This window comes from Paramisgurnus dabryanus, chromosome 21 (assembly GCF_030506205.2).
Source record: "Paramisgurnus dabryanus chromosome 21, PD_genome_1.1, whole genome shotgun sequence".
In the NCBI taxonomy this organism is placed as follows: Eukaryota; Metazoa; Chordata; class Actinopteri; order Cypriniformes; family Cobitidae; genus Paramisgurnus; species Paramisgurnus dabryanus.
Genome location: NC_133357.1, coordinates 21,968,361 through 21,995,685, shown reverse-complemented (window position 1 = coordinate 21,995,685; position 27,325 = coordinate 21,968,361). Strand labels below are relative to the sequence as shown.

The following is a 27,325-nucleotide window of genomic DNA, read 5'->3' as shown; positions in this document are numbered from 1 at the left end:
CGGTACTTCTCCTCCTTCTCATACAGTTTACACCGAATGACAATATCTGTTTTCAATATCACTTACATCATTTAAAAGGAGACATTCCAAGCATTATGTAGACATTTATCTTTTGTTTCTACGACAAGTATTCGTTAAGTTACAGTTAATTTTTTTGACGCGTTTCTGAAAGGACTTCACTGAGGGATAGAGAACAGAACGTGCATCATGTTTATTTTCTTAATTTTGCGAAAAGCACAACATTCTGTTTTTATTGGGAGTGGACGGAAAAAAACTAGACACTTTAACGTTTTAAATGATGTATAAACCATATCTGTATGTCAAAAATCAGCAGAGTAATTTAAGTCTCTTTGCGGAGTGATTGAAAAATAAAGAGTTTGCGGCGCCCGCGCCGCCGTCGACCCCAGAGTGTTAATTAGAACGCACTTGTGTGTATAATTGAGTTGATTGATGAATGATGACATCAACATAATTGATGTTTTTAAAAAAGTGGGTGTAGAATCTAAATGGTTTAACATACAGAAGAAAGGATTAAGCCGAAATGTTTGTGTTATGTCCTCCTGATGTAAGATGTAAAATAAAATATCCAGATTTTTTTTATCATCTCATATGTATAAAGCAACTACAAAGATTAACGCACCATAATAAAAAGAAGCAACAGGAGTGTGCAGTGCAAACCACTTTATGGTCCCATAAATAAACCTTTAACATCCACAGAAACTTTCTGTTACACAAAAGATTATTTTTACGGTGGAAAAAGTTTCTTCTATGGTATTGCTGCAAAGACCCCTTTTCACATTTAGGGCTCTATCTTACACCCGGCGCAATGCAGCGCAATGCACGGCGCAAGTGTCTTTTGCTAGTTTCCACCCTGCGCAATTATCTTTTTCACATTTAGCGCCACGTTATTTAAATAGCAAATGCATTTGCGCTCCCTTTTGCGCCCATGGGCATTCTGGGCTGAAAACGAGGTGTGTTCAGGCGCATTGTTGGCGTGTTGCTATTTTGAGGCAACTAAAATAGACTATGGCACAATATGTTTTTTTGTTATTTAAAGAGCGCAGTAGTAATATGTGCCTATAAACGGGACGACAACTCGGGTTTGCTTATCACATACATGAATGCGCAGCAGCACAAAAACACTTTTAAATATGAAAGATTAAAGGATTAAATGTAAAAGATTATTATTGAGTCTCTTGGACATAAATGAGGACCGATTAGGAGACGTTAGAAGGCACAAAGAGCTGCTTCACCTGCAGCCTGGTAAGTAAATAAATGCTTTGCTTTAAACAAATGCATCTGTTTTTAAATGTTTTAAAATGCTATCTTACGGATTTATGGTACATGATGACACTGTTCCTGTGGATATGGTGAGATGAGAAACATTTTAAGTAATGCTTTAAAAAAATCGCATTGCGCTGTCCAAATGCTGGATTCTTTATCTCTTATTTGTATTTTTAGAGTACAAACCTTTTCTTGCATATTTGCAAATTATTTTATGAGATTACAATGATTATGTAGGATTAATTGCAAAAGTCTCATAACACTGTGTTCAGCACAAACTGGGCTACAATATTATATAATCAACATGTATATACATGTTTGTATTTTTGAGAGAAAAATGTTTATGCATGGTTTTTGAAAAAGCAAAATTTTTAAGTCACTGATATAACTCCACAAAACTCATTCTAATTATGTTTTCCCAAGACTTTTCAAAACAGGATCTAGTAGTCTAGAGTTTTTTCTTCAAAATGATGTGAAAATCATATGTCCTACTCAATCACATAAAGCAAGATATTGATTTACAATTTCTAAGACACTTTTGCTTGGGAAAGGCTGTATGCGTGGAGGCGGGAAAGCTCCTGAATAATCAGTGATTGACAGCTGAGAGACAAAAGAGTTGAATAATGAGCCACATAATGAGCCTTGTGGGGATGTTCAACAGGAATGTAACTTTCTCTGTAGTAAAACCATGGTAAGGTTTACTTTTCAATATAATGTAAATACACACACAAACACACACACATTATATTATATATATTTCTATTGAAATATTTTCTATTAATTTCACAAGTATAAGTTACCTTTTAAAAACCATAGTAGCCTAATCATGGTAAAGGTACTGTTTGGCCATCGTAAAGTGAACACACTTCAACACAGGGTTAGTGTTTGGTTGGCCAGCGAGAGGTTTACTTTTGTGCAGTAAAAAGCTCAAAAGAACAACTGCCTATCGTTGTCTGGACTCTTATTTGTGTTTTTGTAATGATTAGAAACACAACAAGGGACACGCGTGGTAAACTTATCAATGTTTGTTTACAGCCGCCGCCATTACCTCACGTGTTGATCATGAAAGCAGTGAATGTGTGCACATGCGAGTGATCCTGTGTTTAATAAACTTGCTGTGCGGAGATATGCGCTTAGACGCAACTAAATAAACATTGTACTGTTTGCAATCGCGTATTTTATAAGAATACCAAAAAGCGCGTCTGTTTGTGTATGTGCGTTCCATTCGCGTGAACTGTTTGACGGAAGAACAAAGAAAACACTTGCGTCTGGAGATACTGACACATATACGCAAGGAAATAAGGATTTAGATGTCATGTTTGGTGCAATCGGATGGAAATACAAGGAATGGAGAGACTGGATTGAGGATTGCATATCCATTGACTGCAGGAGGCACGAGTCATGCATATGGATGTTTCTGCTCGTTCACTTCAATGGCGCGGGGGTGTGGCGATCCGATCTCATTACAGATAATGAGGTAACTGGCGAAATACGGTACTTCTCCTCCTTCTCATACAGTTTACACCGAATGACAATATCTGTTTTCAATATCACTTACATCATTTAAAAGGAGACATTCCAAGCATTATGTAGACATTTATCTTTTGTTTCTACGACAAGTATTCGTTAAGTTACAGTTAATTTTTTTGACGCGTTTCTGAAAGGACTTCACTGAGGGATAGAGAACAGAACGTGCATCATGTTTATTTTCTTAATTTTGCGAAAAGCACAACATTCTGTTTTTATTGGGAGTGGACGGAAAAAAACTAGACACTTTAACGTTTTAAATGATGTATAAACCATATCTGTATGTCAAAAATCAGCAGAGTAATTTAAGTCTCTTTGCGGAGTGATTGAAAAATAAAGAGTTTGCGGCGCCCGCGCCGCCGTCGACCCCAGAGTGTTAATTAGAACGCACTTGTGTGTATAATTGAGTTGATTGATGAATGATGACATCAACATAATTGATGTTTTTAAAAAAGTGGGTGTAGAATCTAAATGGTTTAACATACAGAAGAAAGGATTAAGCCGAAATGTTTGTGTTATGTCCTCCTGATGTAAGATGTAAAATAAAATATCCAGATTTTTTTTATCATCTCATATGTATAAAGCAACTACAAAGATTAACGCACCATAATAAAAAGAAGCAACAGGAGTGTGCAGTGCAAACCACTTTATGGTCCCATAAATAAACCTTTAACATCCACAGAAACTTTCTGTTACACAAAAGATTATTTTTACGGTGGAAAAAGTTTCTTCTATGGTATTGCTGCAAAGACCCCTTTTCACATTTAGGGCTCTATCTTACACCCGGCGCAATGCAGCGCAATGCACGGCGCAAGTGTCTTTTGCTAGTTTCCACCCTGCGCAATTATCTTTTTCACATTTAGCGCCACGTTATTTAAATAGCAAATGCATTTGCGCTCCCTTTTGCGCCCATGGGCATTCTGGGCTGAAAACGAGGTGTGTTCAGGCGCATTGTTGGCGTGTTGCTATTTTGAGGCAACTAAAATAGACTATGGCACAATATGTTTTTTTGTTATTTAAAGAGCGCAGTAGTAATATGTGCCTATAAACGGGACGACAACTCGGGTTTGCTTATCACATACATGAATGCGCAGCAGCACAAAAACACTTTTAAATATGAAAGATTAAAGGATTAAATGTAAAAGATTATTATTGAGTCTCTTGGACATAAATGAGGACCGATTAGGAGACGTTAGAAGGCACAAAGAGCTGCTTCACCTGCAGCCTGGTAAGTAAATAAATGCTTTGCTTTAAACAAATGCATCTGTTTTTAAATGTTTTAAAATGCTATCTTACGGATTTATGGTACATGATGACACTGTTCCTGTGGATATGGTGAGATGAGAAACATTTTAAGTAATGCTTTAAAAAAATCGCATTGCGCTGTCCAAATGCTGGATTCTTTATCTCTTATTTGAATTTTTAGAGTACAAACCTTTTCTTGCATATTTGCAAATTATTTTATGAGATTAAAATGATTATGTAGGATATCAATACATTGACAGCAATTAAAAGCCTGCTATTTGTACTTCTATGATTGAAAGAAAAATGCTTGTAAAGGTTTTAATCCAAACCATTCAAATTTCAATAAAAATAAAAACAACACATTTTTTATCATTATTCTTAAACTGGTGGTCTTCTTCCTCCGCTTAGTTTTTCAGTTTACAAAGTCCATAATCTAAATAGGGATTAGACACAGCGCCAGCACAACTGGCTTTTAAAAGGGAATGAGTGATCTCATTGATTTATTGCACGTTACACCCAATACACACCCATTACTCATTAGGAAAATATGTACAACCCTTTTCGACCGTACGCTCAGCGCACAAAACATTTTTCCAGTCGTTAAATTAGCAAAAGTGGCATCGGACACGCCCATTTAGACCGTGCGCTTCAGACAATGCGCTTTAATCATTAAAATAGGGCCCTTAATGTTAATCGTGTGCAAACTAGTTTAAACATGCACAAACAGTGCCAAAATAAAATTGTTGAACATGTGAGCACACTTTTTGAAAGCAATGTTTTGTGATGAATTATCCACACATTATCCACTCAAAAACAAAGTTTGTTATCAAAGAGCAACGTAAGCAAAATGTCACTCAGGTCAACACCCTTTCAAATTAAATTCAATTGTGTTCTTGAAGTCAGACTGAAGGTTAAGCTTGCAAACATTATTTTGAAGGAATCCATATCTGTACACTAAGGTATTCCCTAAAGTACCCTTAGTCCTCAGATTGTCCTCTGCTGTCCCCAAACAATAACATATACAGTATATATAGAGTTAATGATATGAATTAAAGCGGACAGCTCATCAGATTCTCTCACAACACGTATAAAGAGAACTACAGAAAAATGTATATTGCTCAAATCAAGAGCCACTAAAGGTCCCCATGTTAAAATATCCAACTTTACAGTAGAAAATGATATGTTTACAGCCTGGTACAAAATGTGTTTTTGGTCTATTTAGCTAATTTTGCCCTTCATGACAACTGTGAAGGGGTAAATTTTTTTATGTTTTGCATAATTAAGGGCGTGGCCACGTTAGTGATGGGTGAACTGCCATTGCTGTCCCTACCGTTGAGTTAGACGGGTGTGGTTTCAGCAACCAGCCGCCTCAGCTTCACCCCTTTACCATTTTCGGTTATCTGCGAGTGATGCGCAGCCAAGATGGCGACAGCAGGCATTAGTAGGCAACAGTAGGCGTTACTGTTGGCTTCAAAAAAGTATAGTGTACAGTATAGTGCACTTAAATGTCATTTTCTATACTGTAAAAAGTGAAGAAGTGAATGGAAAGTGTTTTCGGATGCAACATTTCTTTGCACCACTGTCAATCCCACAATTCAACACAAGTGAGGTGTTTGATTTGAAAATGCTTTCGTATTTTGGAGGAAAATCTCTGCAGTTAAAGCATGTCTGTGCTTTTAAAACAAATAACTATAAAATACTGATAAAAACATGTATAGCTTGTAATGCACTGTAAGACGCTTTGGATAAAAGCGTCTGCCAAATGCATGAATAAATAAATAAAATAAATAAATAAAATAAATTTTGGTGAAACGCAAATGCACTCATGTGTCTCTTATCATTGCTTTTAAAACAAATAATTATAAAATAAATTTTGGTGAAACGCAAATGCACATGTGGGTCTTTTCATTGCTTTTAAAACAAATAATAAAATAAATTGTGGTGGAACGCAAATGCACACATGTGTCTCTTATCATTAAGCAAATGCACCAAGGAATCATCAACGTTTTTGCTATTAAAGCTTGCTGGCAACCATAGATACAAGATACAGATGTCAAATCAACTGAAGCAGAAAAGCACAAGAGATCAACATGATATGGTAATAACAGAAAAAAGGATTAATGCCGCGCTATTCCAAGTGACTAAGAGTGCTAAAGATATCTAATCCAAGTAACATCTAAAGCTACATCTAGTATAAATATTACACTCAATGTATATATGGAAATTCAGCAAATACCAGGGTTTTTACACAGTAATCTGTATCTGCAATCTTTAAAAAAGATAAAAAATATAGTATTTTAACATCTACATTTTCATACTGGGGATCTATGAGAGTCTGGGTGGGGGTCCATGTGTCTGTAAAAAACTCTAATCAAGTAAAGATAAGCCATATCTCCCCAGTTATATACACTCACCTAAAGGATTATTTGGAAAACCATACTAATACTGTGTTTGACCCTCTTTCACCTTCAGAACTGCTTTAATTCTATGTGGCATTGATTCAACAAGGTGCTGAAAGCATTCTTTAGAAATGTTTGCCCATATTGATGGAGATTTGTGGGATGCACATCCAGGGCACAAAGCTCCTGTTCCACCACATCCCAAAGATGCTCTGCTGGGTTGAGATCTGGTGACTGGGGGGGCCATTTTAGTACAGTGAACTCATTATCATGTTCAAGAAACCAATTTGAAATGATTCGAGCTTTGTGACATCAGATGATGGGTACATGGTGGTCATAAAGGGATGGACATGGTCAGAAACAATGCTCAGGTAGGCCGTAGCATTTAAACGATGCCCAATTGGCACTAAGGGGCCTAAAGTGTGCCAAGAAAACATCCCCCACACCATTACACCACCACCAGTAGCCTGCACAGTGGTAACAAGGCATGATGGATCTATGTTCTCATTCTGTTTACGCAAAATTCTAACTCTACCATCTGAATGTCTCAACAGAAATCGAGACTCATCAGACCAGGCCACATGTTTCCAGTCTTCAACTGTCCAATTTTGGTGAGATTTTGCAAATTGTAGCCTCTTTTTCTATTTGTAGTGGAGATGTGTTGTACCCGGTGGGGTCTTCTGCTGTTGTAGGCCATCCGCAACAAGGTTGTGCGTGTTGTGGCTTCACAAATGCTTTGCTGCATACCTCGGTTGTAACGAGTGGTTAATTCAATTAAAGTTGCTCTTCTATCAGCTTGAATCAGTCGGCCCATTCTCCTCTGACCTCTAGCATCAACAAGGCATTTTCACCCACAGGACTGCCACATACTGGATGTTTTTCCCTTTTCAAACCATTCTTTGTAAACCCTAGAAATGGTTGTGCGTGAAAATTCCAGTAACTGAGCAGATTGTGAAATACCCAGACTGGCCCATCTGGCACCAACAACCATGCCACGCTCAAAAATGCTTAAATCACCTTTCTTTCCCATTCTGACATGCAGTTTGGAGTTCGGGAGATTGTCTTGACCAGGACCACACCCCTAAATGCACTGAAGCAACTGCCATGTGATTGGTTGATTAGATAATTGCATTAACGAGAAATTGAACAGGTGTTTGGGTACTATGAGAAGGTTCCTGTGGTGTGAAAGGGGCTCATGGCATCGCACCTTTTTTAAGAGTGCAATGACATTATAAGTATGGCCTTAAAAGAATCGAAAATGATTATGCCTTGCAAATATACAGCTTATACTCACATTATGAACATGTTACAAGACATAAATGTACACAAACATACATAGCATCTTCTTTTCTCAGCCTCAATTATAAAGTTTAAATCGCATAAAGTATACGTCTAACAAACAACAACACAACAACGATGAAGACATTCAACATATCTGCGCACTATTCCATGAAGTTATTGCTCTATCAATGGAAATACAATAATAATAAAATCAACAAGTAAACAAAAAAGTTTTGTGTACACTATTTCAAAAAAGTAGCCCTCCAAATTGATTTATTCATTGTGGTAGCCCTTGCTCACAAAAATGTTGGAGACATTTTTTTTTTCTATGGCAGTATGAAACAGTGGCACTTTATTTATATTTATAAGAGTGTGCATGGCATTAGATAACAGCACATAAACCAAGAGACATCTGCAAAGAAATCATACTCAACATTCTCAACTTACTATATATTCTTAGCTGGCATTTCTTAATATCTGTGCTATTAGTCTATTCACTATGATAAATTTAGCTCTTCTGACTCAACTTCAAATGCAGGCATAACACCAGTCCAGTATTTTAAGGTTTGTCGTCTCCAACAGCCCACATAATAAAGTCATGATGTGAATAACTACTCTCAGGCCACCACAAAGATGAAAAACCCATTACATCTCTTAGTTTTATACATCACGTCAAATAGAGAAGTGCCAAGTTCATCTTGCCACCAGAGAGCCACCGGAAATAAGTTTTGCAGAATAGAGCAAATAAGTTTTAGTAAAGCATTACAAAGATACTTTGCGCTAAAATCATTCACGTTGACATTTCATTTCTGCATTTGGCTGATGCCTTCATTCAAAGTAACTTACAGGGCATTACTGTACAAAGTATACACTTTATCACACTCTTAAAAACAGATGCTAGCAGAATGCTCTACAAATTGAGCTAAATCTTTACATTTAAATAGTTTTTTTTTATTAAAAGGTGCGGGTTGGTGTTTACTAAATCTTTTTGCACATGCATTGAGAAACAGTGCATTAATTAAATTCTGCTTTCACACACTGGCTGTAGGTTTGCTATCATGCCCAACATTTTGTTAAGGGTCTTCATCCTCTTATGAAAGTTTTTATGGAAAGTCTACATCTGAATAAAACAAACAGGGATTATTTAAAGGGGACATATCATGAAAATCTGACTTTTTCCATATTAAAGTGCTATAATTGGGTCCCCATTGCTTTTATCAACCTAGAAAATGTCAACCCAGTGACTAAGTATTGGTAAACCATTCTCTGCAAGCATGTGAATAAATAGATGATTTGGCTCCCCTTGTGATGTCAGAAAGGGATAATACCGCCCTTCAATCTGCACTATCCAACCACAGCACTGCCATTTAGTGCAGAGATCAGCTCATTTGCATTTAAAAGGACACACCAAAAACGGCACATTTTACAATGCTATAATAAATTATCTGTGTGGTATTTTGAGCTAGAACTTTACATATGTACTCTGGGGACACCAAAGATTTATTTTAAATCTTAAAAAAGTCTTGTGAAATGTCCCCTTTAAACTATATATTTAACTTTGCTCTTTGCTGAGATTAGGAGCAGTAGGTGCTACTAGGGTGGCCATTTGTGCCAGTTCTGCCGGACAAGTCTCGAACAGGATTTCGGGTGCGTTCGCCGGAAGTCGCGTTGCTCGACCGCATACGTCATCGAGGTTCTCACATTTCAGTTAAAATACATTAGAAAACTAAGATTTATTTCTTTTAAGACATAAAATCATTGTAGTTTCATTCTTACCTTGAAATGTAATGGTTGCTTTTCTGAAATTGAACCCGAAATATTAAACCTTGATGACGTATGCGGTCGACCAATGTGACTTCCGGAGAACGCACCCGAAAACATGTTCGGGACGTGTCCGGCGGAACTGGCACGAATGGCCACACACACAGTTGTATTGACATCCCACATATTATCCTTCTGAGTTGAGAAAGTTACACTACTTCTCTATGGTACATCAAGCTTTTTATCTCAAAAGATCACAGAACGTTTGATTTCTTTTGATGCAACTTTTATCTCTTTGTTTGTTTATTTAGCCATAATTTATTTTATGCAATATTGACCATCTGCCCTCTGCATTATATTAACTCTGACTACATTTGGAGCTCGCATTACACCATTTTCTGTGCTTTATCACTTTGAAGTGATATTTGAAAGGACGAATGACTAAAACAGTGACTCACAAGCAATGTGGAGACTAGCTTCTCTGCTGAGAATGGTCCCGAAAGAGTTTGATGCCAGACATTGGTAAATACCAGCATCTTCTTCTTTATTGAGCTGGCTGATTCGCAGGTGTCCTCCTGAGATGCTGTATCGAGAGCCAGGTTGAGGAGAAATGAAGCTGTCATTCATTTTCCACCTTGAAAATACACACAGAGAAAAGTAAAGAAAAAGTAAGTCTTGAGAATGTGTTTCTCTCTCAGAATTATTAGCGTTAACTAACTAAAACTGGTAAAAACATACCTGTTAATTGGAAATAAATAAAATATAGGCCTTTATGTAAATCATAATTTGAAATATTGCCTTAGCAAAAAAAAAAATATGTATATGTTAAGGCACTAAAATTTTTACCTGAAATAAAATAAAAACTAAACTTAAACTGAAATAAAAATTACATTTAACTTAAATTAGCAATATAAGTTTAAAAAAATATTAAAATATATTTTTTATAAAAATAAAAGCTACCTCAAAATATTAACAAAACTAAACTAAAATATAAAACAACTCTTGTTAGACTGCATACAATTCCCAGGTTTTAAAAAACTTTTGTATATTTTAATGGAAAATGAATTTCATAACAGTTAACAAAATATCAAGCAGCTGGCATCAGCAAACCAATGATATTGGAATTTTTCTGAAAAATAACTTTCCTCTGTTTTTCCTATTTAACATAAATTTTATCCAATAGCTCCCATGCCTGTATGTTTGGGATGAATGAAGTCAATTTCCCAGTATCACAGGAGCTATAAGCATGCTTCACAAAGTTTTATAACCAGAAAATGTCAAAATGCTTTTTGTCTAAATTTTGCACAATATAGCTATTTTAATATTCAATATAGCTATAAGCCATTTTGTGAAAATGTTTCTAAAAAAGTACCACTTTGTGTTAACATTTCTTATGCTTTCAGCCTATCCTCAAACCCATACAGGTCCCATTGCTTAGGTCATTTCTCCATTCCCTAAAATACGACACAAAAGGGGTTTTCAAACCATTTCTAATTTTACGAATGCAGAAAATTAAATGCGTTGAAACTGACGCATAAGGAAAACAAACTCTTTATGCATTACTTGGGCCACAAAACTGCAATTACAAAGGCTGTTAAACAGAAAGACGCAAATTTAACAGATCGATGACCCAGTCCAGTCACCCCTAGCACATCAAAAGCCACAATACACAAGAGAGACACAGAAACACTGCTACAAGAGTCCAGCCTTTACGTCATCACACAATTAATCAATACAGTCAAGTAGCATAATCACTGCCTTTCTTTTATTAAATCCTAATCATTGGAGAAAAACAGACCTCTTTGTCACTGCAAAAAACAAATCAGAACAAATGAGTCTGCTTTTCGTATACCACAGCAAATAAGGGTCAATGTATAGATGAAACTGAAGCAAACAGTGAAGGGTACCACATAATACACCGGTCATCTGGATTTAATATAGACAAAGATATGATCCATTACCTGTCTGAGTATAGATGCACTGGAAATCAATACCATGCTCATACAACAACACCATACAGTACAAGACACCATGAGACCATGTCTCCACATCACACAAGACCATGTTACGACCTTTACATTTGAATAGAAATCAATTGAATTTATTGGATGTGGGGTAAGATACATGAACAGTCTACTGTTTGCTCTGCCTGTCACTCAAAAACAATAATGCTCCTTATAAAGAAATAAATTGGTTGATTAGAATGGCATTCTGGGATTGTGCTGTAGACATATTATATTCTGAATATATTGAGTATGTTTGCCTGTCTCCTGAGACAAGAAAATTTCCAAGCAGTGCGGTTAGAAACACACATTTTTATTTATTTTAAGTATTCAAATGCCAATAATATAATAATTTATAATTCATCAGCTGAAAGAAATTAGAAAAGTCACATTTTTGCATGTATTTTTTATTAAAGGGATAGTTACGCCAAAAATGAAAATTGAAAAATATTTACTCGCCCTCAGGTCATTCGATATTTCCTTTTCTATATTGATATTTTTTATCCAGTAGAACAATAAAGAAGATATGAAGAGGCGAGTCCAGACAACGATAGGCAGTTGTTCTTTTGAGCTTTTGACTGCACAAAAGTAAACCTCTCGCTGGCCAACCAAACACTAACCCTGTGTTGAAGTGTGTTCATTTTACGATGGCCAAACAGTATGTTTACCATGATTAGGCTACTATGGTTTTTAAAAGGTAACTTATACTTGTGAAATTAATAGAAAATATTTCAATAGAAATATATATAATGTGTGTGTGTGTGTGTGTGTATTTACATTATATTGAAAAGTAAACCTTATCATGGTTTTACTACAGAGAAAGTTACATTCCTGTTGAATATCCCAACAAGGCTCATTATGTGGCTCATTATTCAACTCTTTTGTCTCTCAGCTGTCAATCACTGATTATTCAGGAGTTCCCCTTCGAGGGAACTCGAGCTGCGTCGCCGAAGCTACGCTATGGGAACGCCCTCTGCGTGATTGCATCTGAAGCACGTATGTCAAATCAGTCCAATGGTCAAGTGACACGTCATAGGCGGGTGACGTGGGAACCAGGAAGCTATAAAAAGAGCACCCGGCAAGCCAATTTCAGCTCTTTGTGCCTCAGCAAGCGAGTGTGTTATTATCATGTCTAAGTCCAAACAAAGTTTTAAGGAGTGTGCTTCCCCGTGTCCTCGTTTCATTACGAGCGAGGACTCACATCGTCTCTGTGTTATGTGCCTCGGGGCACAACACGCACGATCATCTCTTGAGAGGGGTGGTTGTGCACATTGTGAAAGGATGCCGCTCCGTACGTTGCGCTCGCGGCTCGCACTCTTCGAGGAGGGTGGTGAGCCGCGTGTTCCCCACGGTTCTGGCCCCGCTGCTGCCGAGGCAGAGCGGAAGCTGCGATCGTGGGGATCACAACTAGATCTCGCGGACGAGCTTGAGACGGGTCTTCCCCTTTCTCAGCCTTCACCCGCGGGATCTAGTGCCCCGTCTCTGGATTCGGAAGCACGCGCTGCGGTTTCTTCCGCCCAGGGCGGGAGCCCAGATTTGCATCTATCGTCGTCCGAGGAAGTCGATATTATGTCTGTGGACGTGGTGGACGCTGAGGAGCCTTCTCATTCGTCCCCCGCGTTCAATGATTTGATGGAGGTTGTCACTAATGCCGTGGCTCGCTTAAAATTAGACTGGCCGGCGGAGACACAGAGCGCGCGTCCTCAGAGTATGTTAGATGAGCGCTTTTTAAAACAGAAACCTCAACCTTCGCGGCGCAACATGCCTTTCTTTCCTGATCTCCACAGCGAGCTGTCGAGATCATGGAAAGCTCCGTATTCAGCCCGTGTTCATACCCCTCACGCCACCATGTATTCCATCATTGTGGGGATGGGTGAGCACGGATATTTAACGATGCCCCGGGTGGAGCAGACGCTTGCGAGCTATCTCTCCCCCGCTGCGGCGTCATCATTAAAATCGCCTTCGCTTCCCACGAAACTGGTTAGGTTAACCTCATCTTTAGTGGGTAAAGCTTATAAGTCTGCAGGGCAGGCTGGGGCTTCACTGCATACCCTAGCTGTCTTACAGGCGTACCAAGCAGAACTGCTTAAAGATTTAGATACCGAGGCGGGGGGTACGTCTGATGTATTTAAAGAGCTTCGTCGAGTCACTGATGTGTCACTCAGGGCGATTAAAGAAACTGCGAAAGCCGTGGGTAGATCGATGGGAGCTCTCGTAGCCACGGAACGCCATTTATGGCTTAATCTGTCTGAGCTTAAAACCTCAGATAGGGCTTTTCTCTTAGACGCGCCCGTTGCGCCCTCCGGTCTCTTCGGCGACGCCGTTAATACTGTCGTCGAGAGATTTGCGGAGGCTCGTAAGCAGTCAGCGGCGTTCGAACGCTATCTCCCCCGCCGTGCTCTTGATTATAGGGCTGCTGGGCGGGAGCAGCCATCGACATCATATAGAGCATCGCAAAAGCATAGTGTTGCCACTCGTGGTCCCCCTCAAAAAAACTGGGGTTCGGGCGGTCGCACTCAGACATCATCCAAGCAGAAAACAGACCTGAGGGCTGTTATTATGGCGAGGAAGGCGTCGGCTAAAAAGAAGTCCTGAGGGACGTAGTGTCATATTTCCGAGGGCAGCCCCCAATCGGGGAGAGCCGGCAGTCACCTCACAACACGGTGCCCGTCTCTCCTCGATGCCCTCGGGATGCCAGTGTGTTAACCCCGCCGCAGTGTGTGTTTCGGGGTACAGTGGCTTCATATTCTTGTGTGCCTCGTGCGCGGGGCACGCAACACCTCTCTCCGAGGAGGGAGGCATTAATATCACCCAGGTTGAACCCTGCCAGTTTGGTTCAGGGCACCGGGAAAAGTTTAAGCAGTACACAAAGAGCCAGTCTCGAGAGGCTGGTACCCCTTATTGAAAATTTGGCAGCGTGGAAACTCCTGCCAAACGTGTCTCAGTGGGTTCTGCAAATAATAGAAAAGGGATACAAAATTCAGTTTTGCAACCAGCCACCCCAATTCAACGGCGTGTTATCTACCATAGTGGGTGCTGGGCAGACTCTAACAATGGAACAAGAAGTAGAAACTCTCTTGTGCAAGGAAGCCATAGAATGTGTTCCTCCTCACAACAGGGAGTCAGGGTTTTACAGCCGCTATTTCATAGTTCCAAAGAAAGACGGGGGGTTACGTCCGATTTTAGATCTACGTCATCTGAACCGATCTGTTGCAAAACTAAAGTTCAAGATGTTAACTATAAAGCAGATTGTCACACAAATCAGATCCGAGGACTGGTTTGTGACGATAGATCTAAAAGACGCGTATTTTCACATATCTATCCTCCCGCAACACAGGAGATTCCTGAGGTTCGCCTTCGGGGGCGTGGCTTACCAATATCGGGTTCTCCCTTTCGGTCTATCTCTGTCACCCCGTACATTTACAAAGTGCATGGATGCAGCGCTGGCTCCATTACGACTCCGGGGCATCCGTGTCTTAAACTACATAGACGATTGGCTAATTTTAGCCCAATCAGAGAGTATGGCAGCGCAGCATCGAGATGCTGTGCTGACCCACATGAGAGAACTGGGGTTAAGGCTAAATGCAAAGAAAAGCATGCTCTCTCCAGTACAGAGGACAGCTTTTCTTGGCTTATATGGGATTCAACAACAATGCAGGCACATCTGTCCCCTGCTCGTGTAGAATCCATTCTTTTGGCTGTAGGCAGAGTGAAGTTAGGCCAGTCACACACTGTAAAACAAATTCAGAGGTTGTTGGGGCTCATGGCAGCAGCGTCCAATGTGATACCCCTTGGGCTGCTTCACATGAGACCGCTACAGTGGTGGCTCAAAACCAAAGGGTTTTCCCCGAGGGGCAACCCGTTCCGTCTGATCAAGGTCACGCGCAGATGTCTTCGTGCCTTAGATCTTTGGAAGAGACCATGGTTTCTCTCCCAAGGACTGATGTTGGGGGCTCAGTTCCGTCGAGTTACGCTGACAACGGATGCTTCCCTCACAGGCTGGGGAGCAACTATGGGGAGCCATCTGGCTCATGGATTATGGGGGGCCAGACAGCTCAGCTGGCACATAAATTGCCTAGAGATGATGGCAGTGTTCTACGCCCTGAGATGTTTCATCCCTCACCTGCGGGGCCATCACGTGTTAGTCCGGACAGACAACACGTCGGTAGTCACGTACATCAACCACCAGGGGGGTTTGCGTTTACGCCCTTTGTACAAATTGGCGCGGCATATCCTTCTGTGGACACAGGGGAAGTTGCTGTCCCTCAGAGCAGTGTACATTCCCGGGTGTCTGAATCAGGGAGCAGACGTCCTGTCGAGACAGGGGCTGAGGCCTGGGGAGTGGAGGCTCCACCCTCAGGTGGTGGAGTCCATCTGGACGAGATTTTACCAGGCGGAAGTGGATCTGTTTGCGTCCAGAGAGACGACACACTGTCCGCTATGGTTTTCTCTCACACACCCAGCACCGCTGGGACTGGATGCCATGGTTCAGCCATGGCCAAGGCTACGGCTGTACGCTTTTCCCCCGATCGCTCTGCTCCCGGGAGTTCTGGAAAGGGTTCGTCGCAACAACGTCCGCTTGTTGTTGGTTGCCCCACTCTGGCCGAACCGAATATGGTTCTCGGACCTGGTGTCCCTCCTTGACGGCTCACCTTGGGAAATACCCGTCAGGAGGGATCTCCTCTCTCTGGCGGGTGGCTCGATTCTTCACCCCCGCCCAGAGTTATGGAAACTGTGGGTCTGGCCACTGAGGGGGCCAGACTGATAGAATCTGGTCTCTCAGCTGAGGCTGCTGAGACCATTCTTCACTCCAGAGCTCCCTCCACGAGGAAGCTTTATGCCTTTAAATGGAGAGTTTTTACTTCCTGGTGCAGCAAACACCTGCATGACCCTGTGAACTGCCCAATTGGTACAGTCTTGGAGTTTCTGCAGGAAAAGTTCACCGCAGGGTTATCTCCTTCTACACTGAAGGTGTATGTGGCTGCCATCTCGGCTTACCATGTTCCTTTGGTCGGGCAATCCCTTGGGAGAGACCCGCTGGTGGTTCGCTTCCTTCGTGGCACTCGGAGGCTGAGGCCTGTAGTCCGACCCAGGGTCCCAGCTTGGGACCTGGCTGTTGTGCTGGAAGGTCTGTCCATGGCTCCGTTTGAGCCCATTGAGACCGTTCCAGTCAAGTTTGTGGCACTTAAGACAGTACTTCTGTTGGCAGTCACTTCTGTCGGTTTCCCCTACGTGCCTTGAATTTGCCCCGGGGATGGTTAAGGCTTTCTTGTACCCAAGGCCCAGCTATGTGCCTAAGGTGATATGTCAAGACCACTTATATCCCAGCACTTCGAGTCAATCTTACCGAAATATCAGCACATTTCAACTGTATCTGTTCCCCGAACAAATAAATACAGGGCACCGCTTGTTACATCTGGTACAAATCTGATTCAAATAAAATTAGAAAACAATACATTAACAGATGAATCTCGAATCTTAAAATTCGGCCTTCTTAACATTAGATCGCTTACCAATAAAGAACCTATTGTCAATGAAATAATTACAGACCAAAACTTAGATGTACTCTGTTTAACAGAAACCTGGCTTAAAGCAGACGACTACATTAGTTTAAATGAATCCACCCCACAAGACTATTATTATAAACACGAACCTCGATTAAAGGGGAGAGGGGGTGGTGTAGCTACAATATACAACACAATGTTTAAAGTAAACCAAAAATCTGAGCTAAAATTTAAATCATTTGAAGTAATGTTGTTAAATATGGAAATAACTGATCGTAACCACAAACAGCTTTCTTTTGCTTTAGCGACAATCTATAGACCACCGGGCCACCATGCAGATTTCCTTAATGAAATAGCAGATTTCCTATCTGAGCTTGTAGTCACTGTAGATAAAGCTCTTATTGTTGGTGATTTTAATGTCCATGTGGACAACCCAAAAGACGCATTAGGACGTGCGTTTATAGATGTTCTAAATTCTCTCAATATTAGACAAAACGTGACAGGGCCAACGCATACTCGTAATCACACATTAGACTTAATTCTGTCACTCGGACTCAATATTAATGACGTCGAAATATCACCTCAGAGTGATGCAGTTTCTGACCATTACCTTGTGTCATACACTGTACTTCTAGATAGGATCACTCAATCTACAACATGCTACCGACTAGCCAGAACAATAATTTCCACCACTAAAGATAGCTTTATTAGCACTCTTCCAGACCTGTCCCAAATGAAACATGTAGCAGATAACTGTGACGATCTAGATATTGAAATAGAAAACCTAAACAATGTCTGTTCTAACACATTGGATGCCGTTGCTCCCATTCGAAAAAAGAGATTCAAAGAAAAACCACCAGCTCCATGGTATGACCATCACACAGCAGCCCTTAAAAAGGCAGCTAGAAAAATGGAAAGAAATTATAGAAGCACAAAGTTAGAAGTATGGCGCGCAGCATGGAAACAGAGTGTTAAACACTACAGACAGGCTATTAAAACCGCCAGATCTACATATCTTAGCAAGCTTATAAATGAGAATCATAATAACCCTCGTTTCCTCTTTAGCACAGTTGCAAAACTGACTAGAAACAAAGAACAAACAGAAACCAATAGTAAACTTCAACACAATAGTAACGACTTCATGAACTTCTTTTCTAACAAAATTTCGGCTATTAGGGAAAACATCGTAGCTACCCAGGCAGCCACCACTCTACCCATTAGTTCACTTAACACTAGACTACCATACGAACATCTTGATTCATTTAAACCTACTACAATAGATGAGCTCTCTAAACTAGTCACATCATCCAAATCATCGTCCTGTATATTAGACCCCGTTCCCACAAAAGTACTTAAAGAAGTATTCCCTGTAGTGTCAACCCCGGTTCTAAATATCTTTAACTCATCGCTAGAAATAGGATACGTTCCAACAGCTTTCAAACTAGCAGTTATTAAACCGCTGATTAAAAAACCACAGCTTGACCAAGGAGAACTTAATAACTTTAGACCAATCTCAAATCTCCCTTTTCTTTCGAAAATATTAGAAAAGGTAGTGGCAAGCCAGTTACGCACATTCTTGACAAATAATAGTACATATGAAAAGTTCCAATCAGGATTCAGGCCCCACCATAGCACAGAGACAGCGTTGCTTAGAGTTACAAATGACCTCCTATTAACATCCGATCGTGGTGAAATCTCAATTCTTATATTACTAGACCTTAGTGCAGCATTTGACACAATAGACCACAGAATCCTACTCAATAGACTAGAAAACTATGTTGGTATCAGTGGTCAGGCGCTAGCCTGGTTTAGGTCATATCTAACCAATCGCTATCACTTTGTTTATGTAAATGAGGAAGAGTCATATCACTCCCTGGTTAAATACGGTGTACCGCAGGGATCAGTTTTAGGTCCTATCCTGTTCTCGTTATACATGTTACCCCTAGGAGACATTATCAGGAAACACAACATAAGTTTTCACTGCTATGCGGATGATACCCAGCTTTACATCTCCTCGCATCCCAGCGAAACACACACGTTTTCTAAGCTAAAAGACTGCATTAGCGATGTTAGTGACTGGATGGCACATAACTTTCTTAAGCTCAACTCCAATAAGACAGAGGTACTTATTATTGAACCAAATCGCTACAAACATAATATGTCAGATTACAAATTGCACATAGATGGCTGTACTGTGGTGCCATCTTCCACGGTTAGGAACTTAGGTGTGATGTTCGACAGCAACTTATCCTTTGATAGTCATATCGCCAACGTCTGCCGCACAGCATTCTTCCATCTTAGAAATATCTCAAAAATACGCCATATACTGTCTACATCTGACGCAGAGAAGCTTATTCATGCTTTTATGACCTCTAGAATAGACTATTGTAACTCGCTACTCGGGGGATGCCATTCAAATCAGGTCAACAAGCTTCAGCTAGTTCAAAACGCTTCTGCAAGGGTACTTACTCGATCTAAGAAGTATGACCACATAAGCCCAATTCTGGCATCTTTACACTGGCTACCAGTTAAATATCGCATCCAATTTAAAATATCATTAATCACCTACAAAGCTTTAAATGGCTTAGCACCCTCATATCTTAGAGAATTACTATCAGAATACAATCCATCACGCACACTACGGTCGCAAAATTCTGGCCTATTGATTATCCCTAGACTATCAAAAGTGTCTAAAAGTGGAAGATCCTTTTCCTACTTAGCCCCTAAGCTCTGGAATGATTTACCAACCGATGTCCGAGAATCAGACACAGTCGATCATTTTAAATCTAGACTTAAAACTTTTCTCTTCAACAAAGCATTCGCATAATTTGTCTAGTAAAGGTTCTTAACTCGCAATAGTTATTTTCACGGAACAAAGCACTCACGGTCATAACACAGACCAACCAAATAAATAAATAAAAACCTTTTCTACATGAACACTTAAAATGAATTGCATTAAATAGTTTGCCACCGTTTGCCACTGAACCTGCATTAACGACGACAGTGGGGCTTTCGGCCTTAGTCAAACGGTTTGGCACGTATGGTCGGGTTGCGATTTTGGTGCTTTCGTGTGTCTTGTGAATAGTATGCCATACAGACCCGTTTGCCACTGAACCTGCATTAACGACGACAGTGGGGCCTCCAGCCTTAGTCAAACGGGTTGGTATGTATGGTCGGGTTGCGTTTTTCGCGCTTTCGTGTGTCTTGTGAATAGTATGCCATACATACCCGTTTGCCACTGAACCTGCATTAACGACGACAGTGGGGCCTCCAGCCTTAGTCAAACGGGTTGGCACGTATGGTCGGGTTGCAATTTTGGCGCTATCGTAAGTCTTATGAATAGTATGCCATACAGACCTGTTTGCCACTGAACCTGCATTAACGACGACAGTGGGGCCTCCAGCCTTAGTCAAACGGGTTGGTATGTATGGTCGGGTTGCGTTTTTCGCGCTTTCGTGTGTCTTGTGAATAGTATGCCATACAGACCCGTTTGCCACTGAACCTGCATTAACGACGACAGTGGGGCCTCCAGCCTTAGTCAAACGGGTTGGCACGTATGGTCGGGCTGCGATTTTGGCGCTATCGTAAGTCTTATGAATAGTATGCCATACAGACCCGTTTGCCACTGAACCTGCATTAACGACGACAGTGGGGCTTCCGGCCTTAGTCAAACGGGTTAACACGTATGGTCGGGTTGCGATGTTTTTGGCGTCTTCTCCTGGTCCTGTAAATGGTATACAATATAGACCCGTTTGCCACTGAACCTGCATTAACGACGACAGTGGGGCTTTAGGCCTTAGTCAAACGGGTCGTCAGGTTTCATTTTCTCTTAAAGATCGGAAGGTGACCCTTATTTACCATATATTCCCTCGCATTGGGCCCCCAATTTGCTAAATCCTCAACTGTGGATAATATTATTATGCCGCAATATTTAGTCTGTCTGGAACTAAGCTGAGTTAAACCACATCACTGTGTGACACTTCAATACATATGAACGGCTGCTACGCTAATACGATTTTGTTTTTCTCTCCCTGTCTCGTCCTCGACCCGAGGACGAGACAAACAGACCCAGTCCCGGTAGATGTGAAAGTCGGCACACCTCTGATCTACTGGCCGTCCTTCAACGTTATGCCCAGCTGATACCTGACCAACGATCACCGGCAGAACCGCTTAATCTCCGCTAAATCTCCATTTCCGTTCTCCCAAGGGTTTTTCCCTCCTAGGACTTATTTTTCCTCGGATAAAAGCACGGGGTTTTTTTTCTCCTAGGGGGTTTTTCACCCCGGGGAGGCAGCCTTTTTGGGCTTTACCTAGCTTCCTCTTCTATACGTTGCTTTAGTAATACGTGCAATTATAATATTGAGTCATAGCCGCAGCAAATTTAACTGCTCATGCTATCATGTATTCTGTTGTGCTATCTGTCGTTTTCTGTGCTTTTCACTGCTTCTATTTATGTAAAGCTGCTTTGAAACAATTGACTTTTGTGAAAAGCGCTATATAAATAAAATTGAATTGAATTGAATAAGGTACCGACTAATGTGCCACGACCTGTCGTACTTCAGGCCCTCTGTCCTCCCCCATTTAGGGATAGGAATCAGGAAAAGCTTAACTTGATGTGTCTAGTGCGAGCACTGGATGCCTACGTTCACAGATCTTCTTTGTGGAGGAGGTCTGAGCAACTGTTTGTGTGCTTTGGCTCGCCCAAGAAAGGCCTGCCGGCGACCAAGCAGACACTCAGTAAGTGGATAGTTGAGACTATCTCTCTGGCTTATGAGACCACTGGACGGCCTTCACCTATCGCCGTCAGGGCTCATTCTACTCGGGGTATGGCAGCCTCCAAGGCCTTGTGGCTAGGGGCTTCAATGCAGGATGTCTGTGATGCGGCAGGCTGGTCCTCTCCGCTCACATTCGTTCGGTTTTACGAGTTAGATGTTGGTGCTACGCCTGGAGCCCAGGTGCTCATGTCTTAAGCTGTTTTTACACACAGACAGGCATTTGGTAGTATGGTGTTTTGGTACATCGTTCCCATAGCGTAGCTTCGGCGACGCAGCTCGAGTTCCCTCGAAGGGGAACGTCTCGGGTTACGAATGTAACCATTGTTCCCCGAGAAGGGAACGAGACGCTGCGTCTCCCTGCCATACTCCCTGCATCCCTGTCTCGCCTTGCTTCGGCACAATTTAGCTGAAGTTGGCTTGCCGGGTGCTCTTTTTATAGCTTCCTGGTTCCCACGTCACCCGCCTATGACGTGTCACTTGACCATTGGACTGATTTGACATACGTGCTTCAGACGCAATCACGCAGAGGGCGTTCCCATAGTGTAGCTTCGGCGACGCAGCGTCTCGTTCCCTTCTCGGGGAACAATGGTTACATTCGTAACCCGAGACGCTTTCCCGCCTCCACGCATACAGCCTTTCCCAAGCAAAAGTGTCTTAGAAATTGTAAATCAATATCTTGCTTTATGTGATTGAGTAGGACATATGATTTTCACATCATTTTGAAGAAAAAACTCTAGACTACTAGATCCTGTTTGGAAAGTCTTGGGAAAACATGTTTAGAATGAGTTTTGTGGACTTATATCAGTGACTTAAAAATTTTGCTTTTTCAAAAACCACGCATAAACATTTTTCTCTCAAAAATACAAACATGTACATACATGTTGATTATATGATATTGTAGCCCAGTTCGTGATGAACACAGTGTTATGAGACTTTTGCAATTAATATGTTTTTAAGCAACTGAAAAAAGCACAAATGTCAGTGCATGTCAAAACTTCCCCAGGGCCCTAAAAACCCCTTAGACCCCAGAGGGTTAAAAGAGACCAGGTGCGATCCTGCCACTATACCCCGATTGTTCTCGCCATGACTATTATGAGAAACTAGGTCGAAACAACCGACAAACAAGAGTACGTCATTTTAAGATTTGAGGAGCAGTCCAGCTGTACTTTACTATATTAATAATAAGCTACCTCTGCAAGATAGGCCAAGGCCATGAGAACCAATAAGCTGAATATATCATTTTAGATATGAGGAAGGATTCAGCTGCACTTTTGCTACATCAAACAAATAAAATTAATTGTGGCAGACCGAGACCAATTAGAAGAGTATACGTCATCTCAGATAAGAAGTATTTGATGTTACTGTATAAAAATGGAGTCAGATGTTGGGAGGGCAGATGATCTTTGAGCACTTCTTTGAGGGGTGTTGATTGTCTCACTTTGTTGGCTCGAGCGAATAAAGTAATTTTTGTTTGGCACCTGGAACCTTTGTCTCCTGAGTATTTTTTCTAATGAAGATTCAAGCTAAGACTTTTTGCCACAACATCATTCATACAATGCAAGTCAACAGTTTCCGCAACGTTGAGAGTTCAAAAAGCAGATATATACAATACAAAAGTAATCCCCACAACTCCTGGTGACATACTGACCTCTTGTTAAAGTTGAACGGTAATTTTTTGTAAGAAATTGAACATTATTTACAACCTTATTAGCGTTAATGCAGAGCCTCTACTTAACATAAGCGTGATCTTCTTATTGTTGTGTTTGGTGGTGGTTTGGTCTGTGTGAACGCAGACACGTCCTATAAATGTTATGGGATCACTCCCGGAAAGAGGACCTAGTAATATTGCCGTAAGATACCCGGAAACCCCTTAGTGTCAATGAGACGCAGAAACAATGCCGTAAGGGGTATGTCATAGTGTGGTCGCGTGTATCATGGTAACATAAATTTATGGTTTAGCACTTTCAAACAAGGGGTTTACATGCAGATTAACATTCACAACAATATATGTCTCCAAACTGGACTGAATCAGATATCAGGTAGCTTGTAACTCTCTGCGCTTAAGTGAAGATCATTCATTCAGCAACATTAAAGAATAGCATTCCACACGCTCATATGTGTTTATAATAAACAAAAATGCATGTGCGTCATTGTAACAAAATATATCGTTCAGCTCTTTAAAACGTTTTTTTTTTAAATACACTTACATTCACAAAGAGAAATGTCTGCAAACTGGACTGAAGGGAGCTCGTCAAGTATCCAACTCTGAAGCTGAGATAATTCACCAGCATACTCGAACGGCGCGTAACATGCTCCTTTATAGTCTTATCATAAACAAAAATGCACACAAGTGGTTTCTGAAGAGAGAAATAATGGATAATAAGCAAACTTCAGACACTGCCAAGAAAAAACTACCAAGTGCAGGGATCTTTACGGTATGTGTGTGAACCATAGACTGTAAAAAAAAAAGATGGATGACACGACGTCGCCTCCCACCGTTGTAATGAATTGAAGCCAAAAATGTCCGACCACGGTCGCCGCCATGTTACGTAAAAACGTCAGTTTGGAGCCAAGGCATGTGCAGAAGGAATCGTCGGTGGAGCCAGAGGCAGAGCCGGGGTATCAAACTTCCGCCCAAACGCCCAATTCAACCACGGCAATCATAACGAACACTTGAACATATATCAGCGTGATAACAACTACTTAAAAGGACCAAAACCATCTTTCCGAAACTTTTGTTGGAAGTGTAAATATTTTTTTTATTCAGAGCAGAGTCCCATTCGTTTGAATGGAGAGGGCGGGGTTTATGACTTGTACTGCAGCCAGCCACCAGTGGGCGATCAAAGAGGCAGAGGCTTCACTTTTCAAGGCTTATGAGGCACAGCGATTCTGGCAAATCATTGGCAGTGTGAAGTAACCAAAAATCTAACGATCCCGGACAAATCCCGGACATATTTACCATGTATTTTCCGTAATATCAGTGTGAAAAGGGCTTAAATGTTATGGCAATGTTCCTACTGTAGGTCCTCTTTATGGGAGCTATCCCAGAATCAATTACGCAACGTGTTCGCGTTCACACAGAAGGCACGCTGGCAATTTTACAGGACTTTTCAGGGATCAACGTGCTGTGCGAATAGGGTGTTAAGAGGGTCGCACACCAGATAGTGTCTACTTCAAAATGTTAAATATACATTAGCAGCCAATGTTATTCACTAACGATTTGGGACAAATATGATGTTATTTAATTTAAACGATGTGAGTGGCGCTCTGTGGCGCGACAGGAATTTGAGCAACTTCCTGGGTCGTAGCTGGGCGCCACGGACAGGCGCCACCTGTCGGCGCGGTGTGCGTATACTTATAAAACACAATGTGTTCGATTTTTTTAGAATGGCGCTGCTTGGCGCGGCGTTGAGCTGCGCGTCCGGTGTGCAACCCGCTTTAGTCTCAGGTTTCTCCAGAATGTGACTGTAAAATTTCAGGTCCAGATACATTACAGAGCATTTATTATTATTATTTGTCAGTTTTTTATACTACTATTTTGTCGTGTAACATAGCCTAACATATCAGAGATCAGGAATCAGGCAGATCAAGAGTAAAAGATAGAGAAGCCACAACTGAGAGAAGCAGCTTCAAAAAGAAATGAAATCCAGCGTGGGTCTCCCGCAAAATAAATAAATAAAAGATGGAAAAAAGCCAATCCAGCTAAGACTGGCTCAAATTGTTTCTTATTCAAGTGAGTTAAATCAAGGACTGTGGTGACAAAATAAGGGCTCTCACTTCACTAACATCAACGGTGGGCTCGCTCTACAATAAAATAATGTGTCCTTGAATTCTCGTCTTCATAGAAACATCCAACATCACTCAATACTGAGGCAAGAAAAGGCTGATGAAAGATTACAGATGATCAAACATGTCTGTTGTTCAGTAAAATCCTTGTCTAGGATGCATGGGGCTCACCTATAAGACGGAGGTGGATATCCTTGGGCTTCACAGCTAAAGGTGACCTCCCGACTGGGCTCATTAGAATGGAGAGGGAATACGATGCTTCCCGGCTGTTTGGTAAAAACAGGCCTCAGAGGACTGCTGCCTTCTAAGGTGAGAAAAAAGAACAGCAAATTACCATGCAAGTCAATGCTAATTTAAGTAAGCTGTATGCTGGAGCTGAAGCAAAGCTGTTGTAGATGGGATGTGTTTACTGGATGATAGCCTAGCTGTCATTCAATAGCTGTGGGCAGTATAGGTTTGGATAAATTAAAGAACTCATGAGATAACTGTTGGCAGGGTGCTTGTTAGAAACTGTTAAAAAACAAACTGGCTGTACAAATCATAACAAGTTACTATGTTAAATCTTGACTAGTGATGCAGAAATTGCTTAATTTATTTTGATGAATAAATGTAATATAAAAACATATCCTTTATGAATTAAGACCAGAGTATAGTTTGTTTTTGTATGTGTAGGTGAACATAAAAGCATAATTGAACGAACAACCTTATAGTTTATTTGACTCATACGTGTACATAGACGTTCGACGCATGTGCATTGCAACAAAATGCAATGCATCTCCTGGGCTAAATACTACATTCCCTTCATATCATCATATTGAGACTGAGCCTGGGATGGAAAATATTTTATACTGTTGCCCTTGAGGCCGTTAAAAAATAATGACAGTAATTTTCTTTACATCTAATTCTTACCCAGAGCTGTCTGCAATTCATAAATCAGGTAACTAAATAACAAAAACAAATACAAGAAACATGTGGTCACACTAAAGCTTAATAATACGATTTCTTCATACCACAAATGCTAACTCAGAGAAGTGTAGCTTAATTATGTGTATTGTAAAAAGCGTTAACATTTTGTGGTTTATTATTCTCCCTAATTACATGTTGATGGTTGAAGCAAACCACTTTTTCTGGTGTATTAAGCACAAATGGCCTTCAGCATGCTCAGACAGCGACCAAACAATGAGCAGGACAAAGAGTTTTTTATGCAGGAGTGAATGCAATTTGCATAATATAAAACTCATTGTGTATTGCGGATTAATACAATGTAGAGCCTAACATTTTGTACATTGTCTTAAAACTTCCCAAAACACTGTTTTGCTCAAAACAGAATATATCTTGGACCTAATTTTTTTTTTCTGAATAAGATCTGCATGGACATTGTACTGTGGCAGTTTATGTATTTATATAACAAGTTGCCGGTTGCATAAACATAGCTGTGAAGTTAAAGGGATACCCCCAAATTACCCCATAATTTACTCACCCTAAACGCAATACGAGATGCATATGTCCATCATCTTTCAGACAAACACGTGGAGTTATTTTAGTAAATGTCCTTGCTCTTCCAAGCTTTATAATGGTAGAAAACAGGGATCGGGGAACAACTTCTGACTTTAAACCCCAAGAAAGTGCATCCATCCTTCACAGAAGTAATCCACACGGCTTCAATGGGTTAATCAAGGTCTTCTGCAGGTAATTGATGTGATATTGTAAGAAAAATATCCAGATTTGAAACTTTATAAACTATAATAACTCATTTCCGG

General features: G+C 40.8%; 1 protein-coding gene across 1 annotated transcript in view; it reads right to left on the bottom strand.

Moving 5' to 3' along the window:
* The window catches only part of cntn3a.1 (contactin 3a, tandem duplicate 1), a 120,436-nt gene that overhangs the window by 61,427 nt on the left and 31,684 nt on the right, over positions 1-27,325 (bottom strand). Inside the window, exons 3-4 of the mRNA XM_065286252.2 lie at positions 25,737-25,869; positions 9,956-10,131 (exon numbers count right to left, since the gene is read on the bottom strand). Coding sequence (XP_065142324.1) covers positions 9,956-10,131; positions 25,737-25,869 — 309 coding nt within the window. The remainder of the gene's footprint in view (positions 1-9,955; positions 10,132-25,736; positions 25,870-27,325) is intronic.